General features: G+C 38.3%; 1 protein-coding gene across 4 annotated transcripts in view; it reads right to left on the bottom strand.

The window, feature by feature from the left end:
- Nucleotides 1-395: 395 nt before the first annotated feature.
- PPP2R2A (protein phosphatase 2 regulatory subunit Balpha) overlaps nucleotides 396-22,696 on the bottom strand; it is a 40,454-nt gene continuing 18,153 nt past the window's right edge. For all 4 annotated transcript variants that reach the window (XM_075043604.1, XM_075043603.1, XM_075043602.1 and 1 more), the window contains 8 exons: nucleotides 10,172-10,269; nucleotides 6,619-6,784; nucleotides 5,943-6,055; nucleotides 5,490-5,667; nucleotides 4,383-4,547; nucleotides 3,611-3,780; nucleotides 2,681-2,772; nucleotides 396-1,409 (listed from right to left, as the gene is read on the bottom strand). In XM_075043604.1, the coding sequence (XP_074899705.1) occupies nucleotides 1,130-1,409; nucleotides 2,681-2,772; nucleotides 3,611-3,780; nucleotides 4,383-4,547; nucleotides 5,490-5,667; nucleotides 5,943-6,055; nucleotides 6,619-6,784; nucleotides 10,172-10,269 (1,262 nt within the window). In that variant the 3' untranslated portion in view covers nucleotides 396-1,129. The remainder of the gene's footprint in view (nucleotides 1,410-2,680; nucleotides 2,773-3,610; nucleotides 3,781-4,382; nucleotides 4,548-5,489; nucleotides 5,668-5,942; nucleotides 6,056-6,618; nucleotides 6,785-10,171; nucleotides 10,270-22,696) is intronic.

The following is a 22,696-nucleotide window of genomic DNA, read 5'->3' as shown; positions in this document are numbered from 1 at the left end:
TAAAGAAAGCAGGACGAAACTAAACATTAAGACATTAGTCCCATAAAATGGATTTTAAAACCTGAAAATTCTATTCCTGTTCCAACTGAAGCACTAGTTTAAAAAAAAACAGCCTTTAAGGACACTGGAAGAGTAACTGACCTGTTCAGATCATGGCAAAATCTGACAGCAGTTTATGGTTTTGAAATGGAAGTGGTCAACGCATACTATGGCTGGTATTCTTGTCATTCATGAATGAATGCAGATACTTGTGAAATCCCTCCCTCTCTTCATTCCCATGAAAAATAATTAATACTGGTTAAAATCATTACAAAAAACATCATTTTATTTTCATGCATCTAAGGTAAAACACAGAGTATTTGTATAAAGAGGTAGATTAAAAAAAAGAAAACAGATTCTCCATTCTTTGTCACTTTTATTCAGTAGTTTGTTTGTTTTTTTTCCTTATTTTCTCTTTTTTTGGTGCCAGACACGGCAAGGAGTGATTACAGTCAACTGTTTATTAAAACATTTGTTGCAACACAGACCCCCTATACCACTGACCCCAAACGGACCCATTTCATGTGCTTTATTTTGTGTGTGTGTGTTTGTTTTTTTTTCTATACACCACCACCAAGGCTAGGTGGAGGGGGATGAAAGGGAAAGGGGGAGTCCAGGAGGCCAGAAGGAGGAGGAATGCTACAAGCCACAGCAAGAATGAGCTGTATTTAATAAAAAAAGGGGGCCACGAATGATACAGTAATGAGGTTACACAATTAAATCCCATAGCATGATTGAAGGCTTTCCCTGTGTTTGACGTCATCACAATGGAAGGCATAAAAAGTGGAGTAAACCGATGTTGATACAGTCCAATCTAGTCCATTAGGCAAGATGGTGCAAGTAGTCATTTAAATTAAAAAGTGCCCTATCCTCACCTAAATGGCTAGCAGACATGGAGAAGAACACAGTGACGGATCAACAGAGCTTTCTCCATGTAGCTATAAAAGTGTGTTGTCATATGGCACATTTTTAAACACTGGAAAGGGGTGCCATAATGGACCTCTCATTCTCTTTCGTTTACAGGTACAAATGCTAGATTCAACTATTTCAACTATGCAGGAAGTGGACTCTTCAGTTAGGAATGCCAACCCTAATTCATTTTGTCTTGAAATATATACAAGTTGTTTGTAGTAGCTACAGCAATGATGTTTTCCTTAGGATGCCAGGCTGTGTGTAGAATCTTCTTATTGAAGTCTAGGCTGTCAACACTGATTTCATCCTTCTTTCGCTTACCACTTGCGCATACTTTACGTGGCTTCAAAACGGTACGGGGTTTATTGTTTTCCCGGGATGCCTCTAAGGTGATGTCTCGCTTTGTGTTTCTGTCAAACATTCTAAAGAAGTTGTTGTAAGATCCCGTCATGACAATGCTGCAGAGAGGGGGAAGAAAGAAATTAACAGTTCAGTTGAAAAGAACCTCCCCTTTTACGAAACCTCAGGGTTCCAACTAAGGTTCTCAAGTGAAACTAACACATTGGAATGTTTTTTATATATAAAAGGTATCTTTCTCCTTAACTGGACCTTTTAAGGTACACACTTTGTTATCTAGCACTTCCATGCAAATGTCATCATTCAATTTGATTCTCATGCACACACAGGGAAGTGATCTAATGAAAGCCAAATACATAGGATTTTTAGCCATGTAATTTCAGTTACTCACAAGCTGCATGAATTTAGGTACTTACTAACATAACTAGTTTGTGATAATACCTTATAGGAGATCCTTATTTTGTATCAGCTTTTCAGAAGGACAAATACACCTACTTACTTCCCTGTCCTTCCTTTGCCTCAAAAAAATTATTTGAACAGACAGATGCTAAGTTTAAAAAAAAAAAACAAACACACTGCGTCTGATGATTCTGATAGGGATACAACGAGCTGATATACATCTAGCAAATAAGCAGTTAATAACATCATTAACACAAAAGCGATAGCTGCCTTAAGTGGTATTATTGCCTAGTCAACCATGCCTGAGCCAGGCAAACTTGACAACTCTTTGTAAGGAAGAAAATTCCTAGAAGGCTTTTCCCAAGTGTTCTACCTTTTGACAAGGCAGCTTAAACAGAACACACACACGCAGGTTCCCCAACAGGCCTGGTGCAGATTCTTACAGGTAGAACACGCGATCAGACAACCAGGTTTGAGTACATGGGCCTTATTCCCATACAAATCATTCCAAAGTCAGATCATAACAGATGACGCAGGAGGAAAAAAAAAAAACCAAAAAAAAAAACCACACACACCACCACTAGGAATAATTAACCTAGTAGATTAGGGTATTGGTAGTATTTCACCAGTTAATGTTTGCAGAAAACCATCTCTAATCTTACGGCTTTGCCCATCTCTCCAGTTTAAGCAGCTGTAACATTTGATTAATATTTCATTCTGGCAAAGTGACAAACTCCATTTCCAGTCAAATTCTACCTCTCAGTACACTAAGGCAATTCTCTATAACCCTATGCTACAACATTAAGGGTTAAGAGCTAATATATATACGTTAAAGTCTACTGCAGTACTAAAATATTATCCAAGCCAGTCCATGAATAAAACCAGACAGATATTTAAGGCCATACTTCAAGTTGCCAGTTTTAAGAATAACTTGGAAAGGTCTTAAGTGCGTATAGAGAAGAATTAAACTTGCCTGTCTGATCCATTCCAACAGCATTCAAATTTGTCAAAAATGCAATCGTTCTCATACAGTGAACAAAGTTTACTTCTGAGGTATTCATGCACCTGGAAAAGAGTTAGTTCGATAAACTGAACAAATACTGAATTTGCATACCTGTAAAATAACCTTCATAGATTCTGTTCCAAAAGTAATTAAGTATCTGACAGTGCTTACACCCTACCCACAAGAGCACACACAGCTCCCTCCTCTGACTGTATGGATAAAGAGCAAAATGAACAAACACATGAATTACCATATTCTGCTCCACAGAGATTTCAAATGAACTCAAATAGTAGCAAGTCACTCAGGGTGGGGAAAGCAACATCTCCCAAAACTTGGCAATTCTTCAGAATGCTTTCCCCTCTGAGCAGTTGTCATACCCTCACTACCTTTTCAGGTATGTGAAATGATTTATCAGACTTTGCTTCTTTCTAAAAATCATGCTTTGGTGACTGATCTTCCTCCTATGTTTGACGAAGAGGATCCCTTCACAAATTTTCTTATAAAAAGAGAACACCACATCAATTTTCAGTGCCAGCTAAAAACATTTCCTGCAAAGGAAGTGTTTTACCTCCTATTTTCTCCAGGAAAGAACAGCAGACTATGAAAGTCAACTGAAGACTCTAAGAGAGATGTGCTATCTCATGGCTGAAGGTTACCTCTCCACACTTCCATTGTTTAAGAGGGAGGCTTTTTCATAACCAAACAGGGGTTTGGGTTCTGCAATCAGCCTGCAAATAGCAAGGTCCTTTAGCACATGTGTGGAACCCACAAATCTCACTGATGCTTTGTCTGGACATAGTGATCTATAGACAAAAATTTAACTGCCACATCAAGACCGTTATTAAGACTGAGCATCCTTCAAGGTTTTAATTTCTAGCCTACATCATCTTCACCAAATACCTGGTATGTTTCCACAGGTCTATTTTCCATATTTAAATCCCAGATCTTCACTGACAGGTAATCTCTAGTCATCATATATCGACCACTATGGCTAAATTTGACATCAGATATGGAAGAGATGATTTCAGAGAAAAACGATCTGTTGCTAGGATCTTCTGGTTCTTCAAACACTGTATAAAAATAAGACAGGCATTTCAAGAGGTAAATTTATGTCTCTTGCATGTTCTTTTCTTTCTCTCTTAGAAGATACACCCAAATTATGTTAACATTTTCTCATTAAGCTTGCCACTTTGGGCTAGTCTGCCTGCACTATATACAATAACTTTCAACAAGAAGGCCTTATAATACAATTCCCATACCCTGAAACATTTTATTTTCATAGCAAGTCAAAGTCAGCTTCTAAATAAGTGAACTACTCGTTAATATTCAAAGTCTTCATTCACACATAGAAGATCTCTAGCATAAAGTACAGACTAAACAACTAGTATTTGACTTTCTGAAGCCTGCAGAAAGCCATTCCTAGTCCTATTGTCTAGGCAGACTCCCTAGCTTAAGCTGCTAATAATTTTACTCACTACTTTTACTCTGGCAAAATATGAAATCTCTTTTTAAGATTTATTTAGATTTTAAATCTATTCAATACACTACAGAAATCCAACACAAATATAGACACACACTTCAGTGTTTAACAGATTCCGAGTGCTTAGTTTCATTTAACAGCAAGACACCATATTCCACAAAAAGACAATCAACAATGCAGGACAGAACTTACATTTTGAGTGTCTGTCACAGAGTGCTGATGCTCTCATATCACAGAGACGAATCGTTCCTTTACTGCTGCTGTATACAAATGTATTACAGCTGTTTGGGTGGAACTCTGCAGCTGTTATCACCTCTGTGAGCTCTTCCATGTTGGCAGGCTTAATATCTACAATATCTACAGCATTTTGTTAAGAAATTTTCCCCAGTTTTCATAACATGTTTTTCAGCTTTAAATATGTTCAGCAATGCTTCTTCAGTTCGCCAAAGTATATCTGAAATAGCCAAACAGAATTAAAACAAGCCAATAAAAGCAAAATAACGCTCAAAATTTGGAAGCAGGACAAAGCTTCCACACCAAAGGCTGTGGGACCCAGTCAAAAACTGGATAGAAGTTAAAATTAAGTTCCACAATTTGTCTAGAAAGCAAGACCATAACATTGCATTCTGTATCACTTTGAAGTTAATTCTTAACAGCACAAGCCTGCTTAATTTTTTGCTCCACTTCAGCAGTAATTAATTCTATACTAGATATATGTCACCCAAGTTTTCTCACATAGAACTTTACTTTGCTTAAATTCTAATTACACTACTACATTATAAAGAAAGCATGTGTGATTTCTGCTCAGGATCACATTGATTTGTCCACAAATCTCTGCTCCCAGCAATGGGACTGAACACATATTCCTGTGATCCTACTGCCTGCGACATTTGTAGGCGCACATGCGAGAGGGGCTGATAGTTAGGTGAGAAGGTAAAAAAAAAAAACCCACAAACATTCTTGAGACAAGGATGGTGGTCCTCTGACTTGCTTCCTACTGCAACTCAAGAAAATTTTCACTGTAATGCCCCCTCCAGAACTGCTCATCTAACTTGAAACCTTAAGCTTTTTTCTCTTTTAAAAGAGTCTGGTTTTCACCGTTCAAATGACTAGTTCTCCTTATATTGCTCATACTGAACCACCTCTCCAGAAGTAAAAGTCCTTACAACTACTAGGGAGAAATAACCAGGAAATGGAGAAACATGCTATATAAAAAGCTTTTTGTGAAAGAAAATACGATCCAACAGTTTTGTTGTAACCAAGCTGTTCCCATCATATAAAACAGCGCAAAAAAGATACTAAAACTTCTGTCTGTAATTTCTAGGTGCCACAGGTTAATCCGCAAGTCATCTGCAGATAAGTACGTTTCATAATCGCTATTAATGGAGATGGAATTGATGTGATACGTGTGAGCATTGGCAAATATTCTTCGTGGACTAGCTTCAACCATGAGGTCCATGGGCCTGAATACTGGCACCTGCAAAAAAATACAAAGCAATGACAGTCTGAGATGCAAACGTACTACAAACACATTGGCACTCAATCACAGTCCTTCAGTACACCAAGCCAATTAAAATATCTCAAAATCACCTGAGAAGTAAATGTGTCTGCCAGCTGGCATCACAGAAAATGTAAAGCTGATAATCTGATAGGGCAGGTACTCACTGAGCCACAGGCTAATCTGCGTGCCCGCGGGGAGGGAGAGAAGAAATCACTTGAATGCGGCTAATTCAGAGAGAGCAAACTACTCACCCGTAGTGTTGTAACTGTAGTAGGATCCCTATACCGTCCATCTTCTTCCTTTAAATTATAACCCTCTGGTCTTTTGTCCCTTTCACTGATTTTCCATAACTTTATTGTTTTATCTGAAATAAACCAGCCACAGTTTAAAATCAAAGTTCTAGCAAAGCTGCTAGTCTTCACAGTTGATGCACTTTTAACATGAAGCCTTCAAACAAGACAAGACCACCTACATGTACCAAAAAAGACAAAAAATACTGCTTGGAGAAAACAAGATAAAAAGCATTAAAAAGACCTCCTCCACAGTTTGTTCTTTTTATAGAAGTTATAGCAAGTTTCAGTTAGAACCAGGATTGTTATGAATGACTAATATAAGCTCTCACACAGTTAGTTATACACATACAAAGGTAATGAATGACAGCTTAGCTAAGCCCCTTTGCTATAAAGCAACCAAATAAAAAATGACTGAAGTACCACCTCATGTTGTGGGACTTCTGTATTCAGGTAAGACAGAACAACAGTAGAGTTAAACAGCGTAACTCTTGTATAGCCACATCCCTAGATACTTGCATTTAAAACCAACTTGCTTCCAGCCTTTTGAAAGTAGAAAGGGTTAGACAAAATCCTAATAGCAAACCAATGTAACAACAGGTTACCATGCAAAATTAACTATTAAGACATGACTTACCATTTGTAGACAATAAAAACTGAGCAGCATTTTTCTGGGGTAACCACCTAATTTTGTTGATCTTCTCTTCAATTTCTAAACTTTTCAAGTAGTCAAACTCTGGTTCATGGCTTTGAAAGGTACTGTAAACATTGTATTCTCCCCTACTGTGAGACTGGGTTTTGTTCTAAAAAGAGAATTACATGATCAAGTTACATATGCAATGTACAGAATGCTTTTCAAGGCTGCTGGCAGAAGCCAGAACTAGATATTTATGCAGCAAGATACATAGGCAGATTGCTAATTAGCATAAGAATAGGTTAAGACTTCTATACCCTATTGTTGCCTATGCCAGATTTGCCACGAGTATCCTTTGGTGTACAACTTGCCTTATTGTAAGGAGCCTGCAGAACGGACGAAATGAGGATCACCTCTTTTGCAAGAACTCAGTTAGAGTTTCTACTGTTTTGGCTAAGAAAGCATCAGAGAAGAAACAGTTATCGCAGCAGCTTTTGATTCCCAAAGTTTCCAGAAACTCCCCTCAGCCATGTGAATAGTATCTCCAGCAAGCTCTCATATTAATTCCAAGCAACTGAACTTAGAAACTAACATTTTGCCTAAACATTCTAGGCATCATAAGTTTTCTTCTTTTAAAAAAAACTCAAAAATCTTCATCATTCTCTCACCTCTAATTTTTTTTTCCACTTTTGTTTTTTAAAGAGAATATTCCCCAAAAGAAATACACAGCCACACATAGAGCAAATCTACTCAGTGGTTAAGTTCAGCTTGCTAGGCACACTATGGAAATACCACATGTCGCCTCTCAATTTATACGAGCAGCTCCGCTATTCTGGTTCATAATCTCCAGATTCCCCGAGACCTTCTAAACTGCTTAAGAAGATTTTTCTTCCTCATTCTGGAGATGAGGGGGCAAAAAGCTTAACACCTCTGCTGAATACATCTTTGACACTAAAAGTCACATCTGCAGTTAGCCTGCTCAGGATAGAACTGTTTGGAAAAACTGAAAAACCTCCAAACTTGCCTGATTACTCTTTCTAAAAGCTTTGTTTTAGGCAGGGGCTTCCTAGCACTAATATTGCACTGCATGGACCAAACCTTAAATTCCCTCCAATGGGTAAGGTGACAGAAAACTGGAATTATTTCTGAAATAGTGCTCACTAGGTGTACCTGAAATTAATTCAAGCTTAATTTTGTGATATATTCCTGTTCCACCTTCTTCAAGAGGCTGCACCATCAGATGCCTTTCCTGTGATATGGTCTTCACTAGCTACTTTGCTCCTTCCTTCTCTTGTATGTCTCATGTCCTTCCATCCATTTCATCCCTTAACACCTCACTAAAACATACTTCTTGATATGATCCTTGCTAGCCCACATTTGTCACATTCCTTGCATCATTTTCTCTTGCTTCATACCCTGACATTAATAGCCAGCAGGAATTCTTACATTTTACAAGAAGCTGTGGGGGAGGGAAAAGTAGACAAAATGCTTAGAAGTAAAATTTGGCACAAGAATATTGTACCACACCTATCAATTATACTGGCTTTCCCACCCTAGAGAACGGAAGGAACTTTGTTCTAAGTTTCAGTTAGACCTAACAAGTTAAGCAGGGTCACTGTTAGAACAGGCGACATCTAAAGTATTGTGCTTTAGGAAATGCTGGTCGTGATTCAGTGAACTTTCCTTCAATTCCATACTTACCATAATGATTGAGTCAAATATACTTCTTGTGTATTCTAGTAAAACTCTACAGGACTAGAATAACATATAAAAGCAATAATATATGCAGTCCACCCTTGGGATAAAAGCAAAATTTAAACCATCAGACCAGCTCGTGGCACTCAAAAATAATAATAAAAAATAAATTTAAAAAAATCAAAACAAGAAGAGGTGTTGGCCCAAGTGCCTCATGTTAAATTCCAATTTAGGTAATTACAGGCTGCCTACGTAAATTCCTCCTTCGGTTTCAATTAGATACAGTATTCATTTCCTGCCTGATAGTTATGTAATACCCCTTGCTTTGCATTGCAGATGGGCTGCCACATTCCAACCCAGAGGTGGCAGCATTTTGGCAGTGGGTGAAGTTACAGAAGCTTGTATAACTCAATACAGAGCACTTGCGTTTTAGTGTTTTTCTTCCTGTGCGTATGGTCTGTAAAGCACTCTGGAATGCAGTGTGGTAGAAGGTGGTACATAAAACCAACCAAAGTACTTCAACAGTTGTCTTTTAGATAATCTTACATATAAAACTTGCTCTAGACAGTAGTGCAATATGGCATAACTAATGCATTAGGGAATCCAGTCCCCATTGTTCATTCCCTAAACACCAAGGAGTCAAATCATGCCAAAACCAATTCTGTGCAACTTAAATCTGATAACCCAGGTGATTCTTACTATACCTAGATTCACAGATCATAAGGATATGAGCCATGGGTTATGCATCAAAAACAAATGTAGTCATTTAAAAGCAACTCAGGAACGGGCAAGTAGCTATTTAAGCTTCAAGCTACATTAAAGGATCCTTAAAGGATGCAAACTAAAACTCAAGGTAAAAAAAAAAAAAAACAACAAACAAACAAACAAAAAAACACCACTGAAAACACCACAAGAGTTTGTGCCTGAAACTACAGGAAGATTACAGTAAGGATACTCTACATGCCACGTTCATCTGACTCCGGCCACAGAACTTCGGGAGAGGCTGGTCAGTCAGGCACACCCCACGAGATGGCACCAACTGACCACCGCGACTCGTTTGTACAGAGAAGGCACTGCACTCGAATCGCCTCTGTACCAGCAGAAAGCAACTTCTTCTGGGGAACTGTGGAATTCTTAAGGCTTCAGGATTTTTAAAATTGAAATTGAATGAAATGCCAAGGAAAGAACTAACAGCACAACATTTCAAGGCAGTGAGATAGACAGAAGTGCCTTTTTATCCTCCCCCTGAAATAAATTCTAACCAAGTCAACTTCAAACTATAGCCTTAGTTAAAAATCAAGCATTCGATCTCAGCTTTCCCACCTTTAACATGGGAGAGGCCCTTTCCTAGCATTAGAAGATTTGTCTGTAGAATTCTGCAAAGACCAAAAGAACAAGTATAAAATGAAAATATACCTTTACTGCTATGATTTTATCTGATTGATAGCAGAAGGAAAAAAAGACGTCTTAGGTCACAGTTACATACATACTCACTCAAGGGCAACTTTTGTTTCCCCCACTACAGTAAAATCTGAAGTAATTATCACAGCCAAGTAGAGTCATTGTAAAACAACCAACTTCAGCTTCCCCAAGGTCTTTGAGTCCTATCCCCCCTTTTTTGTTTTCACTTGAAACACTCTTTAGACCACAGCTAAAGAGTATTTAAAGAGAAATTAATTTCTAACAGTGTCAGAAAGTTCTCAATGTCTTCACTCTTAAATGTAATTTCTTTAATCACTTATGACACAGGCATGCACTCTGTGTAACGTTTTTTATAAAAGCATGCTGCTTTTCTTTTTAAAAAGAGAATGAACAGCAAAAGAGAAAAACTTTAAGTATACTTTAATTAGTTAGCACTTACCTCCTGCTCCTGTTGAAAGATGACCACTCTACCTCCTTTGTCTCCTGTTGCTAACAGCTCTCCAGAATGGTTAAATTCTACTGTGGAAATTATATCCGCTGCATAGGAACAAAAATAAACCCCACAAGTCAATAATTCTTCTAAATACTGAATGGCCAAGAAAGCTACAAGTGAAAAAAAAGCATACTTCAATTCAGTTTAAGTATACTTTTGTTATAAAATACAAGTAGGGATTTCTTAAAAAATATAGAAGTAGTTTTTTAAAGCTATACATTTGAAAACCAGTTACTAATTCACCATGCCAGAGTTACAAGCTCAGTGTTGTGCCCTAAATTGTTTTTAAAGGTTTTATATCATCACTTCTTTGAACTGTTTTTTGTTATGACTGCTACTTTAGTATAGAAATGGATTTTCAGTATGTACTGTAACAGCAGAGACTGTTGTGGTTTTTTTGTTGCTGTTTTTTTTTAGGACTCTACACATGTGACAACTTAAGGACAAAACATATTAGGGTGGAGATGTTCAGACATCAGTGCCTAAGGAATGCAAGGATGTGGAACAAAAACATCTACCAAAAATAAGGAAATAAATTCAACAGTCTCTAAAAAAAAAAAAAGAGTACCTCTTCTGGATGAGGAAGGTTTACATTATCACAAGTATTTTTATATGGATTGCTAAGATTAAATTGTGAATATACATTGACAAAAAACCCAAGTCATGCCTACTATCAAATTGATCTGTTTATACAGCAAAAAGAACAAGTTACAACTTAAGCTGAGGCACACCAATTCCCATTTTCAAACACACACATGCCCTTCATACTCTCAAATAGTAGAATCAGAAGCCAAACCATTCTTCGAATGGCAACTGGAAACTGCAATATAACTATCTAATCTACTTTTCTGCAGAAGAAACTACCTAAGATTTTTACATATGCAAGTCCTCAGGCTACTTTGCTTTCATGTCAGTCTGATGTAGATGAGCAATGAATCCGTGTCTTCTATTGGATGGTTTCTTCAGTCTCTGTTTTAGAGTTAAAAAGGGTCTGGTACCTGCTCTACAGACTGAAAGCTACTGCTAAACAAAAGCTACTCAGTCTGAATTTAAACAGACACTACAGTGCAGCATATCATGGAAGCTATCTTACCATAGACCGCAATAGGGTTATTTGATTTTGAAGAAGTAAAACATGCAGGATTTTCATCTTATTCATTTTAATACCAAAATGAAACTTACATCATTCTTGGGTTTTCCCAAACACACAGGCAGTGGCCTCTGAGGACATGAACAAGCTGTTCTTTAATAACTGCATTACCCAGCAGCTACAAGCATGCAGCATACCTATGAAAACTGCACAATGCAAAGACAGCCTGGACAAGCAGGCCAAACTCAGCTGCAAAATCCTCAGAGGCAAAAGATGCAGAGTCAGATTCTTGGCACGAACAGGTATGTACAGCTCAGTTGTGTTTTCTATATATACAGCACAAACTGCCCTATAACAAAGGATAAACACAAGATGATCCTATCTCTATCAGCCTCCCTTGCTGTGATTATCTGGCACTGCTGAAACACAAACAGGCTAAAATTTCTCAAGAACACTGTGTTAAGGACATAAATATGATGTAAGCTTGTATGTAGATAAACCTGGATTCAGATCACGCATAGAAAAACTGTGATTTGAGTGCACATAATTTTTTCTTTTCCCCCCTGGAAGTTAACGGTTACTTCAGCCATTCATTCACGTACTTGTGAACAAGATTAAGTGACTTGTCTCACATCTATAAGACTTAAGACTGCATACCATTCAGATGAAGATATAGCATTCAATATCCACCTTTCACAGGTGAACAGGACAAAGATAACATACAATTAATCAAATCCAGTATGCAGAAAGAGTGAAGTGCAAACCAAGCAGTCTAGTTTTGTCTCTTGCATACAATGCAAACCACATAGTTGTATTCCTCTGATAAGACCTTAAGGAAGTTATCAAGTAATTGAAGAAAAACATGATCACTCACCTTCTCAATCAATCGTGAGAAGTGTACAGAATAATTACTATTTTGAAGAACATTGAGAGATCTAACACTGCAAGCTATGCCAGTCTTAAAACAGAAAAGATGATAAAGCAAGTCACCAGCAGATCTAAATGTACATGTATGTGGAAGGAGAACACCAAAGAAAAGTTTGCCTTAAAAATCTTATATGTCCGTCTAAGAACAGATGGATAAATTCATCATAAGTATCTATTTGGTGAAAGTCACTGAAAAGTTCTACAAGGTCAAAAGCCTTAGGCTTGAAGCCTTACGATTAGAACAGGCAGCAACAAAAGCCAGAAAAGCCTTAAATTAAGGGATAAAACCTCCATTTTCTTAGGTCTGCTGCTGTAATATATATTGTATTTAATAATTATAGAAGTCTCATACACAGCAGAAAGCTAACCAGTTTTCTGTAACCATTCTAGACATTATTACTTTTTGCATTTATTTTAACTTTTGAGATTATCCAAGCCTGACATCAGTGATCTCCAAGCTGATACAAATCCTGCTTTGTCTATAGGCTCAACTGCGTGAACAAACTTTCGGTACTAACATCCCCACACCTTCAAAAAATCCAGCAGGTTCAGTCAGTGGCAACAGGGTACTCGAAACTCTCTCCAGTGCCCAATGAACACTACGCAGAAAATCTTTACAAATACTTGGATCAATTTTAAATTAGAAACAAAATACATTCCTTAGCAGCAATCATAACAGAAAATAATTAAATAGTTTTTAAACTCAAGGTACATCTATAGAATCCAACATGCCTTCTACACTGTAATCTTGAACTGTTCCCTTTCCAAGAACAAAACAAACATGCTAAAAAAGTAGGCAGAAAAATTATGTCTACTTCACTAGTCCCAATCCAAGGCTGAGATGCCTATTTTATACAAAAATCAGTACTGGAGAGCAAAGCAACCAATCATACATTTTAAATCCAATAACTCACCGTTAAGAATATTGTATTCCCATACCTTGGTCAAAGAAAGAGACTGACATCAAGGCACTGGTGTTCAACTGGGCGGATTTAATAGTGTTTGAGAATTGACAGGGGAAGCATTTCATCTTCCGCAGTGCACTGATTCGCTTGTGTATTTTCATCTGTATTAACACCCTCGTTGCCAACAAAAAAATCAATGTTATCCTTTTCTTTTCAAATGTAACTATAATCGCCGTGATAGTTACATGTAGGGTTATTTTAGTCCTTCAGCACCGCAACGGGCAAAAGAGCAGCTATAGAACATGCTGCCTTCTTTGCCTCCTCCCTTTTGTGCATGCTATTTTTGCTACAGTCTCTAGGTGGGAGTCTTGCAAACCCAGAGGGCTGCTCTCACGGTCCAGAAGCTTGTAAACGATCCCTTCTATACGCAAAGAGCACCAGGGAAGAATATTTAAGGGAGAAGCAGACGTTTAGTGCTCTATTGTCACCAACACCAATGGCTTCTGGAACTATCACGCATTCTGTTGTTTACTGCTGAATTCATTTCAATGCCCTCTTCTTAAAGCACCAATATCAGACATAAATAACCACCAAAACCTTATCTGATAACCATACCCCTCACAGCTTACAGTTAAATAGCATTATCTGTTAACAGACTTCCACAAAGTCACCCAAGCCTTGGAGATCAGATTTGTCTCTCTTCTCCCCCTCGCCCCGAGCATCTTGAGACATCTTTGACACCAAGATGAAGCGTGACATTTCAAGTGCTGAGGTTTTAAAACACTACAGGGCATTATCAAACACACAGGATGAAGACATCATTCTGACAAAACCAAAAATAGGACAGAAACGTGTATCTACATTCCTGTAGTGTACCTACAATCCTGCAATACCTGTACTAAGTTTCTCTTGCATAATTTGGGATAGACAGCTCAGGGGTCAGTATAGTGCTTACGTGTACTTCTTTGCACAGATGTCCTTTAGTTCCACTTAAATATCCCTTCATAGACACTTATTGTTAACACTATAGAAACACTTCCAAGACTACTAAATACTTCCAAATAATGGTTTTCAGTGACCTGAAAGCAAAGGGTGGGGGAAAATCACCTACACAACCTGAAGTCCATCTACTGTTGGTGCACACATACATCACCGAGTGAAAATGTTTTGCAGCAGGTTGAGTGAAACGCTATGAAAAGAACTACTGTACAGTTGTATCTCTACCTCAAAGAAACAAAACACTACAGCCAAACCGAGCCAGTGATCTTAAAAATCCCACCAAACTCTGAAGAGAGGCTTCCTATCTCTGACCTATCAGCACACGCCAACAGGGCGGAGTCTGCTTTCCCAGGAGTCCTCAAAACCTCCTGACAGTTCTCCCAGATACAGCAGCTACAATCTAGTTTCTTGCAATTGCTGTCAAGCTTGTTTTTTCTTCTGTATGATCTTTATTTTCCTAACCTGGTCCAAGCTTTATATGTATTCCTTCAACGATACATCTTCACTTTAAGTGCTCCAACAGAAATGAAGAACACTGCAAGGTCTGGACAATTATCTTCACTAGATTTAGGACAAGATTTTCCCATGGTAGACACGGAGACACGAACTTGAAGAACCAAAGGAATCAAAACGAGGTGTCTAGCTTTGACAGAGAATGGGACAGGGGAAAGATATTTATCTCAAAGTTTTGATAATGCTTAAAGTAGTGTCTTCGCAGTTCACCATGTCAAAGGGAGACATACCAGAAGCTCACAAGCAATTCTTAACCAGTGGCAGACACACACTTCTGCTCATTAATCATCTCTCAAGAGAACAGCCATCCAACACAAACCTAACTTGTTTCCTACTGCGCTTCTGAAGATAAGTCACAATTTCAGAACTCTTAGTCAATATTTATTACACCAACTTTTGCTATTTTGAGTAATTCACCTGTCATGTGAGGCAGGATACAGATGGTTTGAAAAACTGCGGCGCTGAGCCAGTGCTCTTCTGAAAGATAGGCAGATTATACTGCTCAAAGATAGATGAATAAACTCATCTGACAGATCTCAAATGCCTTTACCCCCTTTAAAGGAAAGCAACATTTGAAATAAGAAAAACTCAGTGACAGATATTAAAAAACATTTTCACACTTTGGGGGTCTTCCACGCTTTTCAGTGAATGCTAACTAAGAACCACACATGCACTATTACAAGCAAGTTTTCTGAAACATTAGAGAAAGGGTTGTGCTGAAGTTTTACTGCTGTCAACAAGTCTATGGAATAAGGGAATAAAACAGCTTTATCAATCCAAACAAGCAAAAAAAAAATACTGTAATCCAATGACTTAGCTCCAGAAGGCCCATTGTGAACCTGAAAAGCAATTCTGTATTAAATTTGTTTCCAATAATAGAATAAAAGGTATTTTATTAGTACAGAAGAGGCTATCTATTTTAATGTACCATGAACTTTGTATAAACTCTGCTTATAAAACATGCTTGGTAGGCAAAACATGTCACCTACTCTACAGCAGCAAGTCAGTCATGGCAGTGAACAAAGAGCGTCTTTATTTCACCAGACCTGAAAGGTTTCTGTGCAAGTTTTTGGAATCACGTTGATCTGCTGCCTAAGCAGAGAGCAAGTAAATCAGTATGTTTACACAAGTGGAGCAATCTCCTGATGTTTCCAAAGTCTGAACAAAGAATTGTAGTATTTAAAAAGCATTTTGGTACTTTTTCATTGTTTATACACCTTCCCAGTGGCTCAAAATACCATTTCTGGAATTTTCCAGAGGAGCACTCAAACAAATCTCATCCATAATGTAGAGCAGATTACTTACAGGTTGGTAATTCTGTCCTAAGGAGTAAAAAGACAATTCACTGACCAAATGTGGAGCCCACTTCCTCAGTTTGCCAGCCTTAAGTATAGAAGCAGCTATTTTGATCAAACTAAACATCAATTGATCGTTCCAAGGATACTTCAGAAGCTGTCTGGAACGGGAAACATTAAGAAATCAACTTTTAGGATTATTATTAAAATCCAAGGAAGCTCAAAGGGCCTAAAATTGAGGAAGCAGCACAGGAAAGGATAAACAGCATAAGGGATAAAGACAGTGAAATATTTGAATTCAGCACACAAATTACTGAGCATACCTGAGCCATTCTTCCTAGATTATCTCTAAAGATAAAGTCTATGCGCTCAAAACTGAGCAAGAGTATCTGTTCAGGAGAACTTGCAGACCTTAAGCATCTGGAAATGACTTGTGAATTGTTTGGTCCTTTCTAATCCAGGGTGAAGCAAAACATCCCTGCTTCAGACTGCTGAACAGATACAACTTCCAAAAATTCAAGCTCAAGTCACAGCTAATGACAGAAAATTGTAACTTTTTATTGGACTTTCTTGTTTCCAGTAACGATTTTGTTTTGGAGTTATATACTTCATTGTTGGGGGGGGGGCGGGACAAAAAAAAAAAAAAAAACAAAGAAAAAAAACAACCAAAAACACTGGAGAGAAAACAAAAGCTCCTCCAAGGCTTCATATATTTTAAGAAGCTACACAATGCACTCCGAATGTCTGAGTCATCCCAGCATCACTCCATTGTTTGCATGATTTTGATTTACCACACTTATCAAGAGTCTTAATATATTGTGTATTAAATCTCTGAAGCTAGATAGTGAAGTGTTAATCTTGAAGTGAACAGGAAGGCTGTTTAAATAAGATTAAGAGTGACTATACAGGCGTGTTTGCAGAGAAGAGAGCTCCCAACACAGGATACCACAACTATACGCATCAGGGAAAGAGTAAGAGAGCAAAATGGCAAGCACTATTTTAGTACTGATGATATAAAAGAAAACACCCTCTGCATTCCAGCCTCATCCCTAATTTATGTATGTAGAGAGGGGAAGAGAACACAAGGATTGTATACTTTAAAGTTACCATGACCGGGTTTACTATTGACTTCATTTCCCTTTTCTTCATTCACTTTCAAGAGCAATTCTCTGCATTCATTCCGTCTCTCAGAAGTCACTAGGCAACAAAACCAAAGGCAGCTGGGATAAGGCATTCCTACTGTTCAATTTACTTCTCAAGACTCATTCCAGAAGTCCTTTAAATAGATCTCTTCTCTACTAGGGGAGGGCATTAAAAATGTATTAATTCCTCAGAAATATGGGGACAGGATGAAATACATGCAACACAGAAGCAAAGAAAGGGATTACCCTTGTGGCAAAAATTCTCACTCCTGCGCCTGTGAAGCATTGCAAGAGCCAGCTGGTTACTCGTTCTCTCTGAAGTACCAGTCCTGCAATACTGCTCCACACAAAGAGCACACAAAGCTCCCCTCCTTAACAGGGAGGGGAGTGGAATTTGTATGATGGCCAGCTAGCTTCACACTGCTGCTGGCCCCACCAGTGTTAGAACGCAAACATGCAGGAGCTGATGACATAGTTCAAGCAGCAGACAGTAATTAAGCTGGTTTTGTTGGCATGTGCAAATCTGGGAAATCTACGCACAGGGAAGATTTACAGAGTGTTCCCTAGCATTCACGTTCATTCCAAGTGCTCCAGGCCTTGTGATGCTGAAAACAAAAACCATGCAACCGTGAACTCGTCATTTTCCCCACTGATTCTGAAAACATTCTAGTCCTGTTTGGTAAAGATGTATTTAAGTGTTGAGACTCTCCCAGTCCTATTTACACATGTGTAATATACACACACAAGATATGAGTCTCCAAATCGTAAATACAGGTAGCACATCACATCTGAAGTTTACTGCATGAACTACTCACCGTAAGTAAAATAACCAAATATAAATCTTGTCAAGCAGTCCTAGAACCCCATACTTTCCCCCTATTTCTTGGGCTTTCCTATATTCTCACTTATTTTCTTTCATTCACTTTTTCTTCTCCCCTTCTCTCTCCAACTTTGCCAATCTTTGAGGAAAAATATCACTTTCTAGAACAGGCAAGTCCTAGTTCAACTAGGAGTTCAACTAGGGATTTGAAAGCCTGAGTGATTTACTCATCATTATTATTACACATCTTATTTTTAACTTTCTATTCAGTTCCCTAAAATAAAGGTTGGACCCCTCTTGATAAAGCTTTTTCCTGTAGCTTCCTAAGTTACCTTAACATGACCGATGCCTACCGTGCAACTCTGATTCAGTTCGCTGTGGGCTGATAGGTAAGCAGGGCTCACATAGTATCCGTAAGTACACCACATCCTTCCGAGATTACTCTTTATGCTGTCATATCTACATATTAGCAATGACAGTAAGAACTCTGTTATCCCCAGCCTTCAGAAGTAGGAGCTTGAATTCAGTCACTTTTTTAAATGGAAGCAAGAACAATACAAGCTAAGGGAAAGAACTACTACTGTAAGACAACTATTTCATAGAATACACACGCATTAGGATGGCTTAGAATTTACAGATGCATTTACAACATGTTCTTTGATAGTCCAGAGATAATGCAACTTCAGTACTAAGCTCAAAACAATGTTATTCTGTAGTTTTGTGAATTTATGCAAACAACAATTTTTAAGCCTTGAGACTTCTTAGAAAACACAACAGCTACTGAGTAGCAAACTTCCATTTCCTCCCACTGAAATAATACAGCAACACCAGCCTTAATCTTGTTGCCATTGGTTTTATCTAAGGCTAGTAATTCTCCTAAATAGCTTTACTAGGCTCAATGCTCAGAGGAGAATACAACTCCAAATCCATCTCCCCTACGCAACAGAAGCTGCTTCTGTCTGCAAAGCAATAGTGAGAAGATGGCGTTAGAACTGCAGAGAACAGAACTGAAATAGAAGTGACTCTCAAAAGCCCTTACAAGTTGGAATAATAATGAACATGCAGATGAAGTATTTTACCAAGGTAACAGTAAAACAGGGAACAGAATCACTGCCTACCAAAATACAGTGCTTCTCATCTGGAAAAGCAGCTCCTTACACACTCAGAAATCTTCAAGTCATCTTAAGTTAACCATGATATCAAAGCAGCTTCCTCATTTAAACACAATTCATAGAAAGCACACTCTATGTTCAATATTACCATCTAAGTTGTATAGGGAGTAGCATACTAAACATTTTAATTCTTGTGCTTGGTAAACAATTGTGCCTCACTGGGCAACTGCTGTTTGTGGGCCAACATTAGTAAGCCTCAACATCTCCATTCAGGTCAAGTTTCCACCATCAAATTTATCACTTGTTTCCCCCACAACCCATTTTCAGACCAAGGCAAGAGGCCAATGAACAAGCATGCTAAAATAACAGCAACTTTCAGAAGTAGCAGAAATCACTACGGGGAACACTATAATCACCACCTTCGACAGACATTACCACCACTAACTTTTGTGAATGATCCCTAACACTTTTCATTTACATTAAGCAGTTTGTTTTTTGCTAACCTAACAGAATTCATTAAGACTGAACTGAAGGCATTATATGAGCAAATCTGCTGGGGGGCAGGGCAGGGCACAGACAGATGAAAAGCTTGGGAGCAACTACATCTCCAGACAGCAGTTTTATTTGCAAAAGCCTATTGAGCCCACAACCAAAATGCTGATTAACTGTATTCCTGTCTATATGTACACAGTCTCCACAAGCTTACATTTAAAACAGTTCCCTAAAAAAGGTCAGAATTTGGCATTGCTAGAACAGAAAGGAAATTGATTTAAATCTCAGACCACTGGCTTCCTGTCTCCATCTATAGTAGGAAATTCAAAGTCTCCAGTAGACATGAGTCCAAGACACCTGTGGTGGCATAGAGAAAAACAGAGATAACAAACAGTAGCAAGTCAAAGCACTCTGAAAACAGATGTGTCATACACTAGTGCAAACTGATTGGTCCGTGCTTCCTACCACTTAAAATGGCATAAAATTGCTTTAAAGTTTGATCTTTGCGAAGGGAGTTAAAGCATTCACATTAAAAATTAGTATGAGCTTTGCGAAAGAACTTTTGCACCTTAAATGGATTTAAAACTGTGATCACCATAGAACTGGTGAAGCAATACCTGCACCACAATTACTGTAACCACTGGGCTATACCTTACTGTAGAAGTTTTATTTCTGCTCACCAAATCTGGCACTGCATTCTGTAATTCCTTTTATGCAAAGTTCATTGTAAACCTACAGAAAAAAAACAAACCCCATAGGGCTAGTATATGTTAGCTGAAAATTATCTTGAACAGGTGCCTTGAAATAATTTCATCTGATGAGAGAACTGAATAGCTTTGGTTTTAGTTTTTTTAACCCCTAAGTAGTTATTAATAAAGTGCTTCAAAAATTACTGTGAAAAATCCCCTCATATTAAAGTCGTAACAACAGCAGACAGAAGAATGTTCTCTCATAAACAAATGCAAAGCTGCTTGGTTTCTGGATAGAAACCATTAACCCTCATCACCCTGATTAATTACTTTCTATTTTTAAACCCTAAGACATTACTGCAGTTCCTTTCAGAACACACGCATAGGAAACCAATAGGCAAATTCCCTTCTTCCACTAGGTGAAAGGGAATAGATTGACCACAGCAGTATCTTTAGTTCACAAGAAGCTGCAAACCAACAGAGCTCCCAGTACCTCGTCTTGCCCCTAAACTAGACATCATCTAGTTGGGAGAACAGAATAAGGAGCAGTCAGTCTAGTCACATTCAGAGAAGCGGGAAACCAAATACATTTACAACAGATCAGTCCAGATACAAACACCACAAAAAACTACTGCTGACTTGGCTGCCCACACTTAGGCATTGCATGTTTAACTAATAAGGTTAACTTAGCTCCAGCATTAGTTGATATAAAAAACATAACACGCTGTGGAACTAACAAAACAAAACATTAGTTGTAGCCCTACTGGTGCAGTTTTCCAAGTCCTCTGGGAGCTGCCTTCACCTACGTATTACTAGGACCTCTGAGGGTGTATTTTACACATATGCCTAAGCTTATCTATCCTATGATCTTTCCCAGGGGTGGGTGGCGGTGCGCATGTAGCTTCTTATAGTCCTCTGCAGCTCTGGAAGACTATCACTATCCAATTACTGCAAAGTGGAGACATTACCAGTTCAAGACAGAGCCATTTTTCAACTCGACACAAACTAGATCAGCCTGAAAATACCCCAAACTCAATAATAAGGGATTATTTAATACCTGACAAGAATTCCCTTGAGTCTCTAAGGGCATCCTGTGCCTTGAAACCACAAATAGCATTGTTCTGGACTTTTACAATACCCTATGAAAGGCAACTGAACCTCAAGGTGGTCTGAAGCACCACCCAGATATATTTTTATTCAAATAGTTTCTAGTCTTTGCAAGAGGCGTCTAAGTTTTAACTTGGGGAACAAACCTGGTTAGGAAAGCAACAGCTACGACAATTCACCTCTTCAGATCTTCGTTACATAAGTTTAGAGTTTTTCCCTGAAGAATACCCTAGAGAATCTGTTCAAAGAAATGGGATTCTACCTTACTTTATTAGTACTGCAAGCATATTTATGAAGACTGATACATACACAGGGAACATTTTACTAGGGACAAAAAGCAAATGATGAGCATTTAGTTTAAATCTCTTAATACACATCCTTCCCCAAACTCAAGTATTCCTTAAAATATGACAGGAAGTGCCTATTTGCTTTTCCTATTCACACTAATTCAGGTCTATTGTTGGCTGAAACAAAGATCTTTCAACCTGCATCACCCGTTCCCAGGACATTTGACACCAGTTTATTAATATCATAAACATAAGAGGCATAAGTGGCAGAAATCCAGACCCACTCCTGGTACCCATTTTAAATAACCTCAGAAAGGCGGGTGAATAACCTCACAGGTTGTGGAACTACAACATTTATTCACAACTAGGAACAAGCAGTTAAAGGTCACAGCTTCTCCTTGAGTCTGTTCTTTGTAGCCACTGCAATACTATACAATAAAAAAAAAAAGAACCCCCGCAAAGCTCAAGTCTGTCCACAAGCTTCCCTCACTCCAACCAGCAGAATTGTTCTGCTTTTAAACAAAAAAGTAATCAACAGCAAATCCAAGATTTCAGTGTTTTTAAATACCAGCCAGCTGTTCAATGGGAAAGCTGTCATGTCATTCAGTTTTCTGAACATCACAAAATTCAGCTGCTAAGAGCTTCCAAACTGTGAAGCTTAAATCTATTTTCAGGTGGGGAAAGGGGAAAACAAGAGTGGCGCTCCTACTGAGGATGTGCCACACCTAGTTTTGCATCAATCCCCTTTCAATTGCAGTGAAAACTCCTCTTCACTCAAGATTAGGCTTATCAAAAAAAAGATTGTGAACAGTAGTTTCCAGCCTCTGCATAACATCACCTTCAGAGGCTATACACCCCTAAATTAAGTTGCTATCTAACACTCCATCAGAAAGGATGTTTTTGATGCAAAATATAAACAAGAGGAACAGAAACATGAAGTAAAGAAAATACACTTCCTAAGCAACACATTGTTTAAAACCCTAAAGGCACCGTAATTCTTAACTTACTCATTTTGAAAGCATCGTCTACCGAATAAAAAGCCATCTGGCATTTTAGAGACCTGGCCTAGGTGTGCTTGTGCCCCACTCTTGTC

The sequence above is a fragment of the Buteo buteo genome, chromosome 12, assembly GCF_964188355.1.
Source record: "Buteo buteo chromosome 12, bButBut1.hap1.1, whole genome shotgun sequence".
Lineage (NCBI taxonomy): Eukaryota > Metazoa > Chordata > Aves > Accipitriformes > Accipitridae > Buteo > Buteo buteo.
The sequence above is the reverse complement of the archived record's forward strand: the minus strand, read 5'-3'. Positions and strand labels throughout refer to the sequence as shown.